Source organism: Spermophilus citellus (assembly GCF_964194105.1).
Source record: "Spermophilus citellus genome assembly, chromosome: 17".
Classification (NCBI taxonomy): domain Eukaryota; kingdom Metazoa; phylum Chordata; class Mammalia; order Rodentia; family Sciuridae; genus Spermophilus; species Spermophilus citellus.
Window position 1 is genome coordinate 32,949,487 of NC_138199.1, and position 18,208 is coordinate 32,967,694.

At 52.5% G+C, this 18,208-nt stretch overlaps 1 protein-coding gene across 3 annotated transcripts in view; it reads right to left on the reverse strand.

Annotated features, from left to right (window-relative positions):
• The window catches only part of LOC308636239 (kinase suppressor of Ras 1-like), a 154,682-nt gene that overhangs the window by 67,508 nt on the left and 68,966 nt on the right, over positions 1-18,208 (reverse strand). For all 3 annotated transcript variants that reach the window (XM_081271608.1, XM_081271609.1, XM_081271607.1), the window contains exon 2: positions 8,321-8,461. In XM_081271608.1, coding sequence (XP_081127734.1) covers positions 8,321-8,461 — 141 coding nt within the window. The remainder of the gene's footprint in view (positions 1-8,320; positions 8,462-18,208) is intronic.

Genomic DNA, 18,208 nt, shown 5'->3' on the forward strand with positions numbered 1-18,208 from the left:
CAGGAAGCTGAGATAGTACTAAAATCCAGCACCTAGTACTGCTATCTCAGTACTAGGACACAATACCGCATCCAGGCAGCCCAAGTGGCTGGGGCTGACATCCAGATCCCTCCACAAGGCTGGTGGGGTGTGTGCTGCTTTCTGAGGAGGAAGCTCCCCACTGCCAAAAAGCCAGCTGGGCCACTGGCTGTCAGAGGGGAGGGAAGGGGCTGTGAGGAAGAGAGGTAGCAGGCCACAGGACTCGTGCTGGTACAGGTGTGACCCCAAGGCCCAACTCCAGGGCAGTTTTCTGGTTTCGATCTTACAGATCCTCTCCCCCTGCACAGCCTATGTTCCTGGGCCCACACAGAGCCAGGGACTCCCAGACAGTGGGAATCCAAGATGGTGGCAGAGATCAGGTAGCTTTCCCCTCTGTACCAAGAGCAGGCCTCCCTTTAAGCCTGGAAATGGAAGGACAGGGGAGAGGGCAAAGAGAAAAGAGCCTGTCAGGCCCACGATTAAAAAAGAAAAAAAGAACAACCCTTACCAGACTGGGGGGCATCTTAAGCTCAAAAGCCACCAGCATCGAGGTGGTGGGACCCACGGGCTCTGCCTCCTAGACCTGACCCCAGCCGCGTTGCACACTTCCTTCAGCAACTTCCAACAGAGAAACTGCTGGAGGCAAAAAAAAGTGGCTACCTGCCAGTGGGCGCTGAGCTCATATCCCCAGCTGCAGCCCGAACCCGAAGCCATGATTTAACCTGTGGCACAGCAGGAGCTGGAAACTGTCACAGTGCCCCAGGGAGGCGAGGACCCTGCCTCTAGACTCCCCCTCGCCCTCCTTTCCATCCCACAGTCCTCCGCCTGCCCCCAGGCCGGGCCCTGCCTCCACAGGCCCCTGCTCCTCACCCAACCCCAGGGTGAACCTGCCTTCTCACTGGTAGGAGTTTTATTTTCCTTAAAACAATTCCAGTATTCATTCCTCCTCCCTCACGCTCTGACACACACATTTCAATCATCCAATGGTAAGCCCAACCCCTGCGCTCAACACCCAGAGTTCCCTGAACCCCCCCAGTTTCCCAGGCAGCCTCCTCTCCCGCGCTTCCTGGGAGGGCAGCTCTGTCTTTCTCAAACTCGGGGTCTTTGCAGAGACTGTTCCCTCATCTGGGAGCTCTTCCCTTCCCTTCCTGGCTCTCAGGGACATCTTTCCTGGCTGCCCAGGGTGAGTCTGCCATCATGGTACCTGGTGCCAGCCTGGAGCTATGGGACTGGGGAGAGCACTGGGGCACCCCAGGCATGGGCTCAGGGCCCCCCACCAGTAGACTAGTCCTCACTGCCCAGTGTGGCAACAAGCCAGATGCCTACTTAAGTTAAAATCCATCACAATATAATAAAACGCAAACCTCAGGTTCCCTGTCGCACTGTGCACCTTTCAAGGGTCCCCCCACACTGGAAAGGGCCACGCACAGCCTCTGTAGCACTGTGGGGAGTTCTGCTGGATAGCGGCCCCCCTTGGGTACAGGAACCCAACGCCCACACTCTCGGTCTCCAGGCCACAGATGAAGGAAGAGAGGAGGAGCCGGAGGCCACATGCGTCAGAATCACCACAGTAGACTCTGAGCCAGAGGGGACAGGTCCTACTCAGGTGGGGACCGAGGGAAACAAGTGCCACCATCACTCCCGTGACCACATCCCCACACGCTGCCTCTCTTCGTCTGCAGAAAAGGCACATTTCCAGGAAAGCCACCACAAACAACTGTCCCACTTGGGGACAAAAGCTGGGGGGCTATTTAGCTAACCCCACAGGGACAGGGACACACCAGGAAGGCAACACTGGGAAGAAACAGGGGGACCCGAGTGGCTTCACCTGTGTGGGATTCACATGTGTCTTCCCAAGGGAAAAATCAGATGTGGTCACAAAACCATGAAGAGTCGAGAACAACAGAGAACAAAGGGGCCATCTCCAGAGGCCTCAGGAGCAACCTGGGGCAAATCACTCCATGGTGTGGAAGGCAGTGACAGATGGGCAAAAGGAAATGGCCAGACTTCACGGGTCTGGGAGGCAGATGGCCAGGTTGGGAGAGAGACCTCATTTTAAGCCTGGCTTCCCCAGACTTCACCCCACCGTGACTGCCGTTCATTCTGGTCATTTCTTTACCTTGCAAATATTTGCCAATGGCCTCCCATGCCTGGCGCCATGCTGCTAGGCACACGGCCTCCTCGGGGACAGGCCCCTGCCTATGAGCAGGGGGCACCACCCAGTCACTCACAAGATAGTGGGTTTTGTTAAGTTTGGGTTTTGGGATGGTACCAGGCCTCAAACCCAGGGTCTTGGGCATGCCAAGCAAGTGCTCTATCTCTGAATCACCCTCTAGCTCACCACAGGATATCTTGAAGAAGTCTCTTACTATTCTCCTGTTAAGGAAGAACCAAAGTGAATTTTTTTGTTTTGTTTTGGGTACAAGGGATACAACCCAGGGTCACTTAACCACTGAGCCACATGCCGAGGACTTTTTATTTTGGGACAGGGTCTTGCTAAGATTCTGAGGGCCTTGCTATACGGCTAAGACCAACCTCGTGAACTTGCAATCCTCCTGCCTCAGCCTCCTGAGTCACTGGGATTACAGACATGTACCACCGTGCCCAGCTGAAGCTGAGTTTTTATAGACTCGTACAAAGATAAGACTAAGATGAAAACCCTGCAAAATGATATATATTGAATGACCCTGTTTTAGCCAACAAAAACCAGGAAGGGAACAAATGGGTACTGTCAGTTCAAATGACCAACAAGAATGAAGGGGTCTGGCAGAGGAGGTTCCCTGTGCAGGGAGCGCTTCTGCTTGCTGACTTAACACCCCTGTACTCACTGGGTGTGGAAAACAGTTGAAAACACCATCTCTCAGTGTCTGTGGGTATCTGTTTGCTTCCTGATCATTTCTTACGTGGGCTAAAAAAGAAAAGCTGGCTGAAAACACATCAGGAGGATTTGCTCAAAATCAGTGAGAGAAAAGCCTGATTTGGGGGCACTGGGGACTGGGGGTGGGGGACCGCATTCTGCCTGTGGGGCAGAGCTCCCTGCTCCATCCACAGGGTGCATGGTTTATGCAGGATCCCAATGGGACAGCAGGTTGCTACCTGGGCCCTTCTGAAGGAGAGTGGAGGATGATTTATGGGAGAATAGACACACGAGGCAGAGCCGCCATTTGGAGGGTTTGGGGAAAATGCCAACCTACGTGGCCTCCCCAAACTACCTCATATGGGTAAACAGAGGCCCTGAGGGATGAAGTAACTTGCCTAAGAGCTCACGGGATATATAAGGCAGAGGGGCCACTCTAGATTCCCACAGAATCTCGGGTTTTGCCTGCACTCCGTGCCTGGTCATCCACAGGCACAGATGGACAGGGCCATCCCAGCTCCACTGGACAATAACTCCAGGAGGTGGTGGCAGGCACCTTTGGTCTACATGCAGCACTTCCCCAGGAGGATCTACCGTGGCCATGCTACAAACTGTAGCCAGGGGTATGTATTTCTTGCCTAGAAAGGGAGGAACAGACACCATACCTCCTGGCTTCCATTATCCCCCAGATTCTCTCCTGATCCTGGAGAAGCTTTTGCTCCAAACCCTGCTCCTGCACATGCGCGCGCGCACGCGCACACACACACACACACACACACACACACACACACACACACACACCTACCTCTTCAGAGAGCTGAGCTCTGAAGAATGAACTGCTTTGGAGAAGCCTGTCCTCAGGCCAAACTTCAGGGTCAGGCAGAGAGAGCCAGATTAGAAGAATCCTCCAGGCTAGACCAGCTGCCCCACAGAGACCCAGGGGACCTATCTCTTCCCAGACTAGGTTTCTGGAGAGCTTGGTGGGTATTAGGTCCTTTCTGAAGCTTTCCCTAAGGGAAAGCCCCTTCCACGGCAGACCCAGACACCAGGGTTGGACATTGGCAGGACCTTGGCATCTCCCCCCCCAGGGGAGCTGAGCTGTCCTGCTGGCCCTTTGGGGACTCTCCGGCTTTCTAAGCAGTAGGTGGAATAAGGAATTAGGGCAGGCAGGCCAGGGAGACACTGCCACTTATTCTTCAGCCTCCAAGGCTCTGGGGCAGTTGGACACAGTAGAGAACATGCCATCCACGAGGGCCAAGCATCAGGGAGGGGTTCCTGAGGCAGGGCGGGCAGGCTGGAATCAGGGCCGAGCACCACAGTAACCATTCGACACACCCAGGGACCCTGGTCTCTCCTCTGCCTCTCTGATTGATTCTGTGTACATGGCCCCTACACAATTTTACAATTTTTTCTTTTTTCTCTTTTGGTACTAGGGATTGAAGCCAGGGTCACTCTACCCACTGAGCTACATTCCCAGCCCTGTTTTTATGTTTTATTTTGAGGCAGGGTCTTGCTATTGCCAAGGCTGACCCCAAACTTTCAATCCTCCTGTCTCAGCCTCCTGAGTCCCTGGGGTTAGAGGCATGCACCACCACATCCCTTTGGGCCTACAAGTTTCTTACGGAGCATATGGGGACAGGGTAGGTCCTACCTATTTCCTAACCAAGAACAAGTGGGAAAAAGGTCTTTATGCAGCTTACTGTCCAGGCCAGGTACAGATGGCATGAGAGTCTCTCTCCATACTACCAGCCTTAAAAGGCTGAGCAGAAGATTGCTTTGACTGTCTTAGAGTATTGTAAAGGACTCTGGAAACATTTATTAAAACTCAGCTTGGCAATTTCACTTCCAGGGTTTTCTTCCAACAGGTGCACAAAGATGTTCTTAGTAACAGAGTTTGTGATCATAGAACATATAGACCATTAAGGGGAAGAAGCAGGTTTCAGAACCACACATCTGGTCCCCTACGTGGGCAAAATGGACCATACACAGAGGAAAGTGAGGCCAGAAAATATTCAGAAAGACGAGCAAACTCCTGGGAACAGGGAGGAGGGACTTCCTTATCTCCTTCTTGGCTTTACTTTCCCCCCACGATACACACATATCTTCTGATAATTTTAGAAGAGATGGTTCCTTTGGCAAGATGCAAAATATCTGGTGCAATGGCTGCCCAACAAGGTGAATGTACTTAATGCTACTGCACCGTGACCTCAAAAACGATGAAGATGGTAAATTTTGCTATTTGTGTTTTACCATAATTTTAAGAAATAATAATAATGGCAAAAGTACAACAATGGCTCCTAGGGTTCTTTGGAGAAATAGGTGGTTCCGGGAGCTGGAAAATAGGAGATGAGGCTATAGCGTGTGGTCATATCAGAAAGTGAAGAAATGCCCCCAAACCAAAACAGAATGAAGGGGGACCAAGCCAGAGGACCCAGGAACCAACCTGAAAGAGCTCTCAATGGCCACAACTGGAACAATTTGAGCAGCACAATAAATCACGTAACACTGAATAACAACCCAAATCACAAAAGCTTGTTTGGGGAAAGATGGAGTAAAAACACAGTGGATGGGTGCTTGTAGCTTTTCAAACCCAAGCAAGGGCACACCTGTAGTCCCAGCTACTAAGAAGACTGGGGTAGAAGGATTGCTTGAACCCAGGAATGGGAGACCAGCCTGGGAAACATAGTGACCCTGTCTCAAAAAAAAAGCCCAGGTAAAAATCTGCTGGGCCCACCGTCTGCAGACACCTCAGGCAGGTTTTATAGCCCAGCCCAGCTTCCTCCTGTTGTCCTTGGTACCAGGAGGGGAACAGGAGACAGACACTGGGCACAGCTCCAGTACTGCACCTGTGGGTAAGCAAGCAATGAATCAGGGATGGCTCCTGCATTTGTAGCTTTAGCAACTGGGTGGGTGATGATACCATGTACTGACATGGGGAGAGAGCGTGAAAAGACAGCATCCACCTGGGTATGTCAGGGACAGAACAAGAGCCTGCTGGAGACATGTTCATTCCTGAGCTGCCTCCATGATCTTTAAGTAGACAGGTCACCGGGCAGGAGGAGGTGCTCCTGCTGTATCTCCTGGGCCCTCCATTCCCACAGAGCTCTCTGACCAAGGAATATCCTGGTTCCCAGCTTCCACCCGGCTTTTGAGCTCCATGGCCTGCCTGACCCCAGGATCCAAATGAGCTGGCAGGAACTCATAGACCACCCAACTCCGCCGCATCGGCGTATGACTTTGTGATTCAAACATCGCTTGGCCCAGAATCTGCTACACCCAGGCCTGGAATGAAAAGACCCCAGTCCTGACTGCCACCACAGAGCTCTCCAGGGCAAAGAAGTCCTGGCAGCCAGCCTCCATCATCCCAGAAACACCGCACCCCTCTCTCAAGGACCGGCATGAAGGAGCTGAGTCTCCTACACCTCGCAGATCACTGGAGATTACGCAATCCCATGGGGGTGAGATCATCTGCAAAGATGGCTCTGGACAAGACAGGAGGTGAAAAGGCCCAGTGTGGAGTCCAGCATGTTGGGTTTGAACCTCACGTCTGTCCCTGATATGAGCTCTGTGACTGTCACTGGACCCCAGCCCCCAGCACTGATGTGAATGTGAGGAGAGGCGCTTCCTGTCTGAGATTTCAAGGAGGGAGGAAGCATGGTGTGTTGGGCTGGGGGACAGGAGGAGCCCTTTGGTTCTTCAAAGTCTCCAAGACCATGACTTTGAACCTGTGACTCTCATGACAGGTTCTTCCTGTGTGGCAGAGAACTATTGGGCAAGAAGATGGGTAGGGAGGTGGATGGAGATGTAGCTCATTACCAAACTGTGTGTGAGTGTGTGTGTGTGTGTGTGTGTGAGTGTGCGCGCACGCGCGCGCGCATGTGTGCACACAACTGTTGGCTGGTAGCCAAAGCTCAGGGAACCTCTGTCCCACAGAGCAGTTTCCTTTGACCTTCACATCAGCCCCACCCTTTCTGCCTGTGTTTAAAGAACTGGCCCACGCCACAGTCATGAGGGCTGCTGGGGCTAGGAGAGTTCAGGGGTATGTCAGTGCAGAACTCTCCTGTGGAACCCCCACTCCGCCCCCACCCCACGACAGAAACCTCTTATGTTGGTGTCATTTCCCATGCAAGAATCTCTCCTGGGGAAAATTCCTAAGAATTCGAATAGCATTGAAAACAAAACTAACCACTATTCTATCTAACAGCCAGCAGCTGGAATTAACCCATATCATCATATGCACTCAATAAAACATTAATAAATAAATGATAAATATAAGTTGGGAGCAGGGGCATGTGCCTGTAGTCCCAGCTACTTGGGACTGAGGCTGGAGACTGAGGCAGGAGAAATCATCTGAGCCCAGGAATTCAAGGCCAGTCTGAGCAACACTGCAAGACCCTGTCTTGTAATTAATTAATTACTTATTTTTCTCTGAGTGGTGGGAACAGAAGAAGTGACTATGTCCCCTTCTCTTTCTGTTTTTCAAAGTATCCATATATAATGAATTTGTGTTATTTTTTCATACAACAGCTAGAGTCCAACTTTTCTTGTTCTTTTTCTTTTTTCCTCTCCCAAATACTGGGATTTGAATCCAGGGGTGTTCCACCACTGAGCTATACCCCCAGCTCTTTTCAAAACTTTTTTTTTTTTTTTAATTTTTGAGACAGCTCAGTTGTTGAGGTTTGGACTCAAATTTGCAATCCTCCTGCCTCAGCCTCCTGAGTCTCTGGGATTATAGGAGTGTGCCACCACTCCCAGCACGAATAGATCATTTTAATTTTAGTATGAAAATAGTGCATTGACAAGTCCTGAGTGGGGACAATATTTCTGCCAAGCCCTGATTTTCTTATGCTCCATAAGCACTGCTACCCCTGATACCTGGCACTGCACACTCTCCGTGTGTAGTAGTTGATCAGTAGGTTGGTGGGTTGCATGAGAAGACAAAATAAAGGGAGGAAGACAACATGGTGTAGCAGAGGAGTAGACTGAGACTTGTTTCTAAACTCCAAAGCTACCACTTACCAGCTGTGTGATTTTAAACAAGTTGCTTAATAATTCTGTGCTTTCATCTCCTCAAGAACAAAATAGCAAAAATGTTAAGAACTTCTCTATAGGTTTTTGTGAGAAGTGATACTATGTTTTTAAATACTAGGTAGCATCTGCTTCACAGCCAAAGCTTGCAAAAAAACTGGCTATTGTTACTGTGATAAGCAAATGCATGACCAACTCAGTCAGGCTACCTTATTTATAAGGCTGTAGCCCCCAGGACACTTATTGGAACCACATTGACACTAGGGCCCAGCCGGCTGCTGCTGTCACCCCCTCCTGCCATCCCCTCCCCAAGATCAGAGAGCATCTTCCCTTGGTCCTAGCCTGGGTGAAGCTCGCCCAGGGTTTGTGCGAGGCATCTTCTTTTGACCCCTCACCCCCGCCCCCTGAGCCGTGTACCTGCGCCACCTCGGGCCTCACGTTGAAGGTATCCAGCCAGTCGCTGAAGCGCGGGTAGCTGTTGAGCTCGGGGGTCCTGTCGCTGGGGGGCACGCTCAGCTTGCACTGCCGCTGCTTGCAGATGTAGCGCACCAGCTTCGCCTGTGGGGAGTCCAGGAGAGGGAGGTCATGTCCATGGGTGGCAGGAGCACCAGGCAGCCCCAAGTGAGCATGGCCCAGGGCAGGCCTGACCTGGTCCCTTTTGTGGCCACTCACACAGCAAATGGGAAGAAGGGCCCAGGGGAGCAGGCAAGGAGCCCAGGAGCCACCCACCACCCGCTGCTGCACCCGAGGATGGCCAGTGCAGCCCTGCCCTCCGGCCCCTGCTCCCTGGGGAGGAAAAGAGCAAGAAGGGTCAGAACAGAACCTGGTTAGACGGACGCAGGCCCTCTGCCTCATGGGGCAGCAGAGCTGGAAACGGACACCGTGGGAGATGTGGGGGCTCAGGGAGGACGGGCCACCTTCCAACCAGGACACTCAGCCTAGTTTCAGGCTGCCAGGGTTGGCATCCAGGGCTCAGTCACACGCAGGTGCTGTGGCTTTGGACAAGTTACTTAACCCCGGGAAAGCCTCCGTTTCCTCCTCCAGAAAATGGGATAATAACAGAAGCTCCCTCTCGGGGAAGTTAAGAGGACACAGCACCTAGCACACACCCCGTGCACTTGACCACCCAAAGTGCTGGCTGCGACCGCTGGTGAGAGCCCCGGACCCGGGTCCCTAAGTATGCATTCGGGGATTCACACCCGAAAAGTTCACAAATTCCAGACAGTGGACAGACTGAGGCCAAATGCCAAGCAATGGCTCCAACGGGTGCCCCATGCTGGATGGAGGGAGGTGGTGGCAAGACACACAGGAGGGGACACCTGGGACTGGCTGTACAGATGGGATTGTTCCAGCAGGAGGTCAGCCAGGTGACTCGGCAGGCTGAAGTGAGCTCACCACCCAAAGAGAACCAGGGAGCCGCCTGGCTTGACCAAGATGAAGTGACCCAGAGAGCAGTAAGAGCTTCATGAGGTGGTGACAAGACTCTAGTGGCCTGACTTCCAAGCTTCCCCCAAAGGTAAGCGCCACCTTCAAAGTCTGACACAGGAATCTGCCCCTTGGAGACATTCCCAGGTCCCACTACCCTGGACAGCAGGATGCTGTCTGGCTAACTCATCCCTTCTCCTTTCATGTACAAACTTCTCAGTATACTTCTCTAAAGAACAAGGACTCTTGTTAACGCACACGCTAAAAAAAAAAAATCATCATTTTAAGCCAGGTGCAGTGGCACACACCTGTAATCCTCACAGCTCAGGAGGCTGAGGTAGGAGGATCCTGAGTTCAAAGGCAGCCTCAGCAATGGGGAGGCCCTAAGTAACTCAATGAGACCCTGTCTCTAAATACAATACAAAAAAGGGCTGGGATATGGCTCAGTGGTTAAGCGCCCCTGGGCTCAATCCCTGATACAGAAAAAAATAATAATAATAATTTTATATTTCAAATATCTAAAAAGGCTCCCAATTCCCAATAAGGACAGAAGTTTACAATCAATCATTTTGGGACCACGAACACCTTTAGTGGTCTGGGGAGGCCCTTATCTCTAAGAACAAGGTTTGTTCCCCCGCTCACTTTATAGTACTAGGGATTGAACCCAGGAGGGCTCTACCACTGAGCTATATCCTCAGACCTTTTAATTTTTATTTTGAGAAAGGCCTTGCTAAGTTGCTGAGGTTCTCCTCAAATTTAAGATCCTATGGCCTCAGCCTCCTGGCTCACTGGGAAAATGTGTGTACCTCAGCACCCAGCAGAACAATACTTGTTAAATGCACACAACAAAAATCAGTTATATTTAAATTTATTTTTCAAGATACTACTTAATATTGTGATGGAGTAATAAAAGCTTCTTGGTTTTTTTGTTTATTTTGTTTATTGTGGGGATTGAACCTAGGGCCTTGTGCATGCGAGGCAAGCACTCCACCAACTAAGCTATAGCCCCAGCTTAATAATATCTAACAGTGAGTCTTATAGTTGTAACAAAATTTGGGGCCAGATAGCTTTTTTCACAACTGTAACAAGGTATGAAAATATCTGGGACCCCTCCTGGTGGCGGAGTCCAGGTATCTGCTGACTGTACCTTGTCACCTACAACCTGATTAGATGACAGACTAAACTTCAGGTAAGGTGAAGGGAAATAAAGGTGCAGTTTTATTTCTGATCCATCTTCATGGACCCCCCTAATTTCTACCCACAGACCCCAGACGGAGAACCCCCATGGTTAAAGAGATGTGTGAAATGAGACATACAATGACAATAAAAACCAGCCACCATGTCACCCTTTCTGGAATTTCCACCAGACTCCAGTTTGGTCCTACCTCCAATTTAACAACCCTGATTGAGCCCTCCTGGGGTCACTGGCTGCAAACCCTGTAAATCCTGCTCCGTTCAGGGTGCCAGAAGGGTCAGGAGCACTTGGGAGCCACTGCTAGAGAGGGGACACTCTGCTGTATGGTTCTGATGGGTGGCAAGGGCACCAACACAGAGGCAAGGCCAGGGCACGCCTGCCGCTGGAGCCAGTGCCGCCCAGGGCAGACATCGCTAATCCAACACTGCACAGGCTTCCAATGTGACCAGACATTGCTAATCCAACATTCTGTGCTGAGGCTCACAGCTACCAGTAGCCACATGGGAAGTCCATTTGCTAGTCTATGAGGAAACCTGAGCCTCTGGGAACATTCTTCAGGATAAACATAATTGTCACAAATGTCACTTTTATCCGGAAAGTCTAAGTAGGGGGACTCACATCTGTCTTTCAGGTTCCTACCCATCCTTCCCAGTATAACCAGAGGCAAATTCCAAAATTGGGGCCCCGCCTCCCCTACCAGGATCATCTCCATTCCACTCCACCCCTGTCTCTGCCCCACCTCCAGGCACACACCCACCTACCAGCTGTTCCTCAAATACTTGCCTAGTTTCCTACCCTGGGGCCTCTGCTCAAAATGTCCTTTCTGTCCAGGGGACCCTCCCTTCACCAAACACTTTCCAGGCCCAGTCAGGATTAGAATTTCGTTCCCTTCTTGGCAACAGTTGCCCGGACAGTGGTGGGCCTCACAGCTCTCAGCGGGTTCCCCCGCACAGACCTGAGCTCCCAGGCACGAGACCACACACACTTCTGAGCTGAGCAGAGCCAGGTTCAGATCTGTCATTTACTGGTTGTGCAACCTCAAGAAAGTTAATTCGCTTCTCTGAGTCTTGGTTCACTCCTCTGCAAGACAGGAATGACTCGCTCATACTGAACTCTAGGATGGAAACCCCCAGATGAGAAGGTCAGGTCCCCCATCATCCATCAGAGGAAGAACTGTGTCCTCCCCATGCATATCTGTCTTCACGTGCCTGTCGTTACATCTGCAGTGACACGTGCTCACGACACGTGTTCATAAACAGCAGAGGAAGGAGACGCGCTTTGTCCCCGTGTTTCCCACAGCCAGTCTGTCCCTCTGCTCCCGATGGCTCTGAAGCCACAACTGCAAACTCAAAACCAGTCATTTCCACATTAACTGAAAAGGCTGGGCTCCTGGCGCGATCCATCTGTCACCAGCATGGGGGTTCTCAGGCCACCCCTCTGGGAGGGATTGATAACATATCTGTTCTGCACAAGACTTTGGCCGTGGCTGGCCAATACACACAACAGCCAGTTTAGCTTGGCCAGTACGAGGTCTTCTCCAGTTCAGGCCCTTCCAACCTACCCATCATCCCTTGCAGCTTCAAGACACTCATCCCCCTGCCAGACAGGCTCTTTCCAGGGGTCCCTCAACCTCCAACTCAGCTGAGACACCCCTTCCTCCAGGAAGTTTCCACAACCCTCCAGGCACCAGCCTAGATTATGAATGTCAGTTCTAATTTTTTTTTTAACCTGTCTGCTTCCTTCTTTGAGTTGAAATCCTGGAGAGACCAGAGGCCCCAATCTGAATTCCAGGTCACCACCAGATCCCCCAAGAAGCAGCACAGTGCCTGGCACACTGTTTGCTATTTTAGACCCTTGGTTGAATGAGATGGCGAGGTGAACACGCAATGCATGCTGGAGCTTAGACAGGTTCCAGGTTTATCAAAATGCCATCGGGAAAACAAATGCCCAGTGGGAAAATGATGAATCAGGGGCGTGAGCATCTCAAACACCACAACAAGTTCCCCAGAAAAGGAATGAGAGGTTTGTTTGGTGATTTGTTTTGCAATGTGGGAGATTTGAACCCAGAGCCTCACATGTGTTAGGCAAGTGCTGTCCCACTGAGCTACATCTCCAACACCCTCTTTTTACATTTTATTTTGAGACAGCATCTTGCTAAGTTGTCCAGGGGGGCTCAAACTTGTGATTGTCCTCAGTCTCCCAGGTTGCTGGGACTGCAGGTGTGCACACTGCCCTCAGCTTGTCCCTTTTTTTTTTTTCTTAAAGACTTTTAGAGATCCCTGCTAAAGAGCCCAAGGAAGGCCCAAAGGCAGGTCTGTGCAGAGCACGAGCTGACTCTTCACTGCATCCAGACAATGCACACACCCGGCCAGCCACGCCGAGGAACCGGGAAGACGCCAGTGCACGGTGGCCCTTTTGCTAGTGGGTCTCAAGTCCTGGCAGCGGCTGCCACCTGCAAACCTGGGTTCTGCTGAGGAGCACAGCTCCCCTGACTCCCAAAGGATGGATCCCTGGCGCATAGCGGCTCCCCATCACAGCGAAATAGAACTGTTCTTTACTCTGCAGAAAGCCCTGGTGTTCATAGATGGACCAAAGGTTACTTTCCCAGACAAAAGGCAGAGGAGCCAGCCAGGCCAGCCCAAGGGCCCACCAGGAGAGCTTCCATCCGCAGCATCGTCCTCTCTGAACCACAAAACCCCCAAAATATCAATTTTCCCCAATAGAAAAGCACCCTTGGTTCCAGCAATGGGACCTGCAGTCAGGGGGTCGGGAGGACTCTGGCTGCAGAGGGGGGCCTGGGCTCAAGCAGTCTCCCGGCCCCAGTATGCCTTGTCTTGGGAGCGTGTACCCACCCCTCCCTCGCCACTCAGCCCGGCTCCAGGGAAAACTGAAGAGCCCATGAGCGGGCAGCGGGTACCGCCCAATCCACCGTGCACAGAAACTAGCCTGACTGCGACACCCACGCTCCGGTCGAGCTTTGACATTTAGCTGAACTTCAGTCTCACTTATAAAGAGAGTGTCAATTTATAGAGAGTGGGGCCAAGTGAGCTGCCACTTACATAAGTGCTCGGCACAAGCAAGAAAAATAAAGGTCCCCCACGTCACCGTTGGTTACTTCAGTCACACCCAGGAGGCAGCACAGCTCCGGGAGGAAAACCTCTAGCTCAAAGCCCCTCGCCACTGCACAGGCAAGAGATGCCAACCTGTCGGCCTCAGTTTTTCCATCTGTAAAATAGGGTTGATCTACTTAAAAGCTGCTGTGACCGCTCACCGGAGAGAATATGGATGTAAAATATTCAGCAAAACACCTGGATTGAGGGAGATGCCTGTTTGGTGGTGGCTGTGGAGGGTGGTGTCCTCATCAAGTTGTCCTTAGGTCCCCTCTTATGACCTCCTGCCCAGGATCAAGCCCATATCTAAGATGCTAAGGATGCTGAAAGCTAGTGGTGGCCTCGGGGATGATGCAGGTGGAACTCGGGGATCAGGCTCATTTATTTGAAAAGCAGGACCTGGGCTGGTCCAGTTAGCTCCAGGGAACCGGAGCCCTTAGGGGCCCTCAGGGCCCTGGCCTCTGCCCTCAGCACTAGAGGGTGTGACCTTTTGTGGAATGTCATCAGCTTTGGGAATGCTGCTTGCCCAGAAGAGCACCTGCACCCCTAATCTGGCCTCCTCACCAACCTCGAATGTCACCTGCCACTCCAGCAGCTCCAAGCATGATCTGATCACCAGCCTCCCCAATGATGGCTGCCAAGAGCATCACTTCAATGATGGTGAGACCTGGGATCATCCCTGAAAAGCATGGGCCTAGCAGAGCGGACTCGGTGCAGAGCAGACACCAGCCAGGCCTCACCCAAGCACACGCCAGCGAGCGAGAGAAACTTCCACAGGGAAAAGCAGCTGCTCCTGGAACTGCCAGCATCCCCCGAGACATGGAGGCCTGACCCACCTGCTCCCTCCAAGCTGATCTGGGAGGCCAGCTCCTTGAGGCCACAGAACCACCCACGTCTTGGAGGCTGCCAGAGAGAGCTGGAGCCACAGCAGTGGCCACCCTGCCTCCCAAAGACAGGCCATGACGGCTGGGAGAGGCTTCCCAGCAGAAGGCTCTTGCAGGCTTCCACAGGGTGGATGGCTGGCTGGGGACCAGCCCTTGTCACAGACTGGACGAGGGGTCAGTGGTAACAGGCGAGCATGCCACCCCTGAGCACGGTGTGCCCACGCCTCCTGCTGCACCTGCCACGCCATTAGTTTACTGCTACACTCCCCCAAAAGGAGGCAGCGGGTCGGCTGCCAGGCAGACCTCTGCTCCACCCTGGGCACCATCAGTTACCAGCTGTGTGGGAGAGACTAGTTTAATTTTTGGTTGTAGTTGGACACAATACCTTTACTTATTTATTCTCATGTGGTGCTGAGGATCGAACCCAGGGCCTCAAACGTGCTGGGTAAGCGCTCTACTGCTGAGCCCCAGCCCCAGAGACTAGTTTAATTTATCTCAGTCTCCTCATCTGTGAAGTGGACCACCGAATTCCCTGCAGACTCCAGTCTGCGAGTGCTTGGTTCAGCGACCAGAGCACACAAAGAGCCCCTGAAACTGGACCCCATGAGCACCATCCTGCTCAGCCCACCTCCTCCTCAGTGAACAGAAGCCTCCAGACCTTTGGTGGGGTCACCGGGTCACACCTTGCCCAGGCTTTCTTGCACCTCTGCAGAAAATACCTCTTTCCCGACAACACACTTTACAAATCAAGTCAAACTCTACCCTGAAATTGCAGGGTCTGGTTCGGGGAGGTCCCTTCTGTGGGTGACAACTCACAAATCCATAATATGGGCTTGTAACCTTAATGCTGCCTTGGACGTAGGCTGCTACAGAACCCGCTCAGTGGCCCAAGTCTCTGTGTCTCTAAAGCAGGGCAGGAGATTGATCTGTGGCGACAGATGTGACAGATGTTGAAAAAGACAAATGAATCCCAGGCACTGGCTGAGACAGAGGCCAGATTCCCATGTATAGCAGCAGACTCCCTCAATTATGGAAATCATGTCGATACTCAATCGTCAATCAGGTAGAGTTAATAAGCTCCATCAGCCAGATGCAGTGGTGCATGCCTGTAATCCCAGAGGCCCTGGAGGCTGAGGCAGGAGGATCACAAGTTGAAGGCCAGCCTCAGCATCTTAGCGAGGCCCTAAGCAACTCAGTGAGACCCTGTCTCAAAATAAACTATTAAAAAGGGCTGGGGATGTGGCTCAGTGGTTAAGCACCCCTAGTGTTCAATCCCTGGCACCAAAAACAAACAAACAAATAAATAAATGTCCATCTGTACAGTCCCACAGCCCTTCTCTCCATAGATCCTCAATGACAACTCCTAGAGGTAGGAATGAGAGTAGGTGTCTGACAGCACATGGTGACATCCTACTCTTCAGAAACCTCAGAGCTGGCCATGTCCCTGATAACCCTCATTCCCTTCACAAAATACAGTCCTGTGTAACTGAAAACATTATAGACCCCTCCTGGCTTCTGACAAGATCTGTGTACTTAAGGTTGAGAGCAAAGCAGGGGGACACTGGGTGCTAGGCAGCCATCAGGGCTAAGGAGGCCTGCCCACCCTGCAGGTGGTGACGCACACCATTTTGAGTCCCATCTCGGCACCATGACACGCTGCTTATTATTTATTAGTCACTGAGAAATAGTGAAACCACGGGTTAAAGCCCCCAAGACACACGGGTGTGTTTTATTATGTCCATCTTACAAATGAGGGCACCAAGGCACCAAGAGCTTTATGACTTTTTTTTGAGTCTAGTGGCTAAAGAAGGGATTTAATTTAAATGCTCCTGTCTCTATGTGCCACACCATCTCCCAAAATAATGACCCCTGCAACTTACAGCCCTTAGCTCGTCCACACTGCTCTGAATGGGACAAGCAGGAAGGCGGAAGGGGGGGACCTTCCTCTCTTGCAACCCCAAGCCCCAAATCCAGCAATACGCAGACTGTTCCAGTTGGCAAACCACGCCCTCCTGGGTCTAGTCACACAACAAGATGACGGCCACTGCCCCTGACCTGTAAGGACCTACCTTTGGGCTACACCTGAGCCTTGGACTCCAAATGAGCACTAAATCCATGAAAACCATCACCAGCCTGCCTGGTCCTGTGGCCACCCGTTTCAAGACCCCAGCCGTCTTTGCAGAGTGAGGTGCAGCCCCTGGTGGCCAGCCTGCTCAGGCACCCCTTTCTTCTCAGTCTGCTCAAGTGCTCCAGCAGGCAGGGACAGCTTCTGGGCCAGTTCCAGCTCACCAGCACCCACAGGACCCTGCCTCTTTCCTCTCAGGCAAGTGGACACCCCCATGGTCCTTGGGAGTGCCAAGTCCCCATCTGTAGCATCCCAAACCTCTGGCAGTCCCCAAAGCTCTCAGGACTTCCTCCAGCCATCCCTGCAGGGTCCCTGATGCTGCGGCCCCTGTCCCTTTCCCTTCCCCGCTGCCCTGCCCAGGCCTCAGGGTTGATGTTCCCTTACGTCCTCCATCTCCTCCCCAAAGCTGGAGGGTGCTCCTGGGGACTGTCAGCCAGCCTAGCCAGCTAAGCAGTCTGGCCTGGACGCCACGGCCAACTTGTTGCAAAATGATGTCTGAGAATGTAAGGAGGCCCTGGGGGTCACCGTGCCGCTGACTGACCACGTGCTTACACTCAGAGGGCACCAGAGGCCGCCCTGGGCTCTGTGCGCACCCCTTGAGGGTCCCCAGAGGGGCTGACGCTAGCAAGCTCAGGGGCAGAATGAGGGAGCACCCGGGAAAGTGGGGCGATGAGGGGAGAAAGGAGGAGCAACCTCGGTCCCTACACCGAGCCTTTCTCAACAGCCACCCTCCGGCTGCTCTCCCGGGGAAGCTGCCAAACGTGTGCATTTCTGCAGAGGCAGCCTCCCTGCCAAGCCTCCCACCAGCAATCCTCCTTGACGTCAAACTTGGAGTCGGGGAACTTCAAACACAAACAAACAAGTCTGCCCCAGACCACAAGCGGAGACGTTCCCAAGGAGGCCGGGGTGAGAGCAGCCGCAGCTGGGACCCTGGGACTGGGGCTCCCCGCCCTGCCCCGGGCTCCCCAGGGCTGAACTCCAGACCTGAAGACAAGCTGCAGATACGAGCCTCTGCCCAAGGCTGGGACAAAGCCAGGTCACTCTTTGGCCTTTGTTGATGGGTGTGAGTGCATGCCAGGGCCAGGGGGTGGGCACGCAGGGACCTTGTCCTGAAGCACTGATAAGTCAGCTAGCTCCTGTGCGCCAGGAGCACCCTCATAGTCAGGGAAAGGAGGCCCGGTGGGATAGAAGCACTCACCAAGTTTCCTAGGAAACCTGGGACAGGAGCGGGGCAGGGGGGAGGCCAAGGATAAGACTTTCCTTGGAGACACCTGCTGCTCCGTCTCATGCTGATGGAGTCTGTGAGTCACAACAGGACTCTAAGAAGGAAGTCACCTGGCCAGGTAAGGTGGCACACACCTGTAATCCCAGCGACTCTGTAGGGTGAGGCAGAAGGATCACAAGTTCAAGGCCAGCCTCAGCAACTTAGCCAAGCTTGTCTCAAAAATAAATTAAAAAATTTTGAAGAGCCAGGGGGTAAGGCTCAGTAGAACGTTCCTGAGTTCAATCCTCAGTACACACACATACACACACACACAACACACACACACACAGCATTTGCCTGAC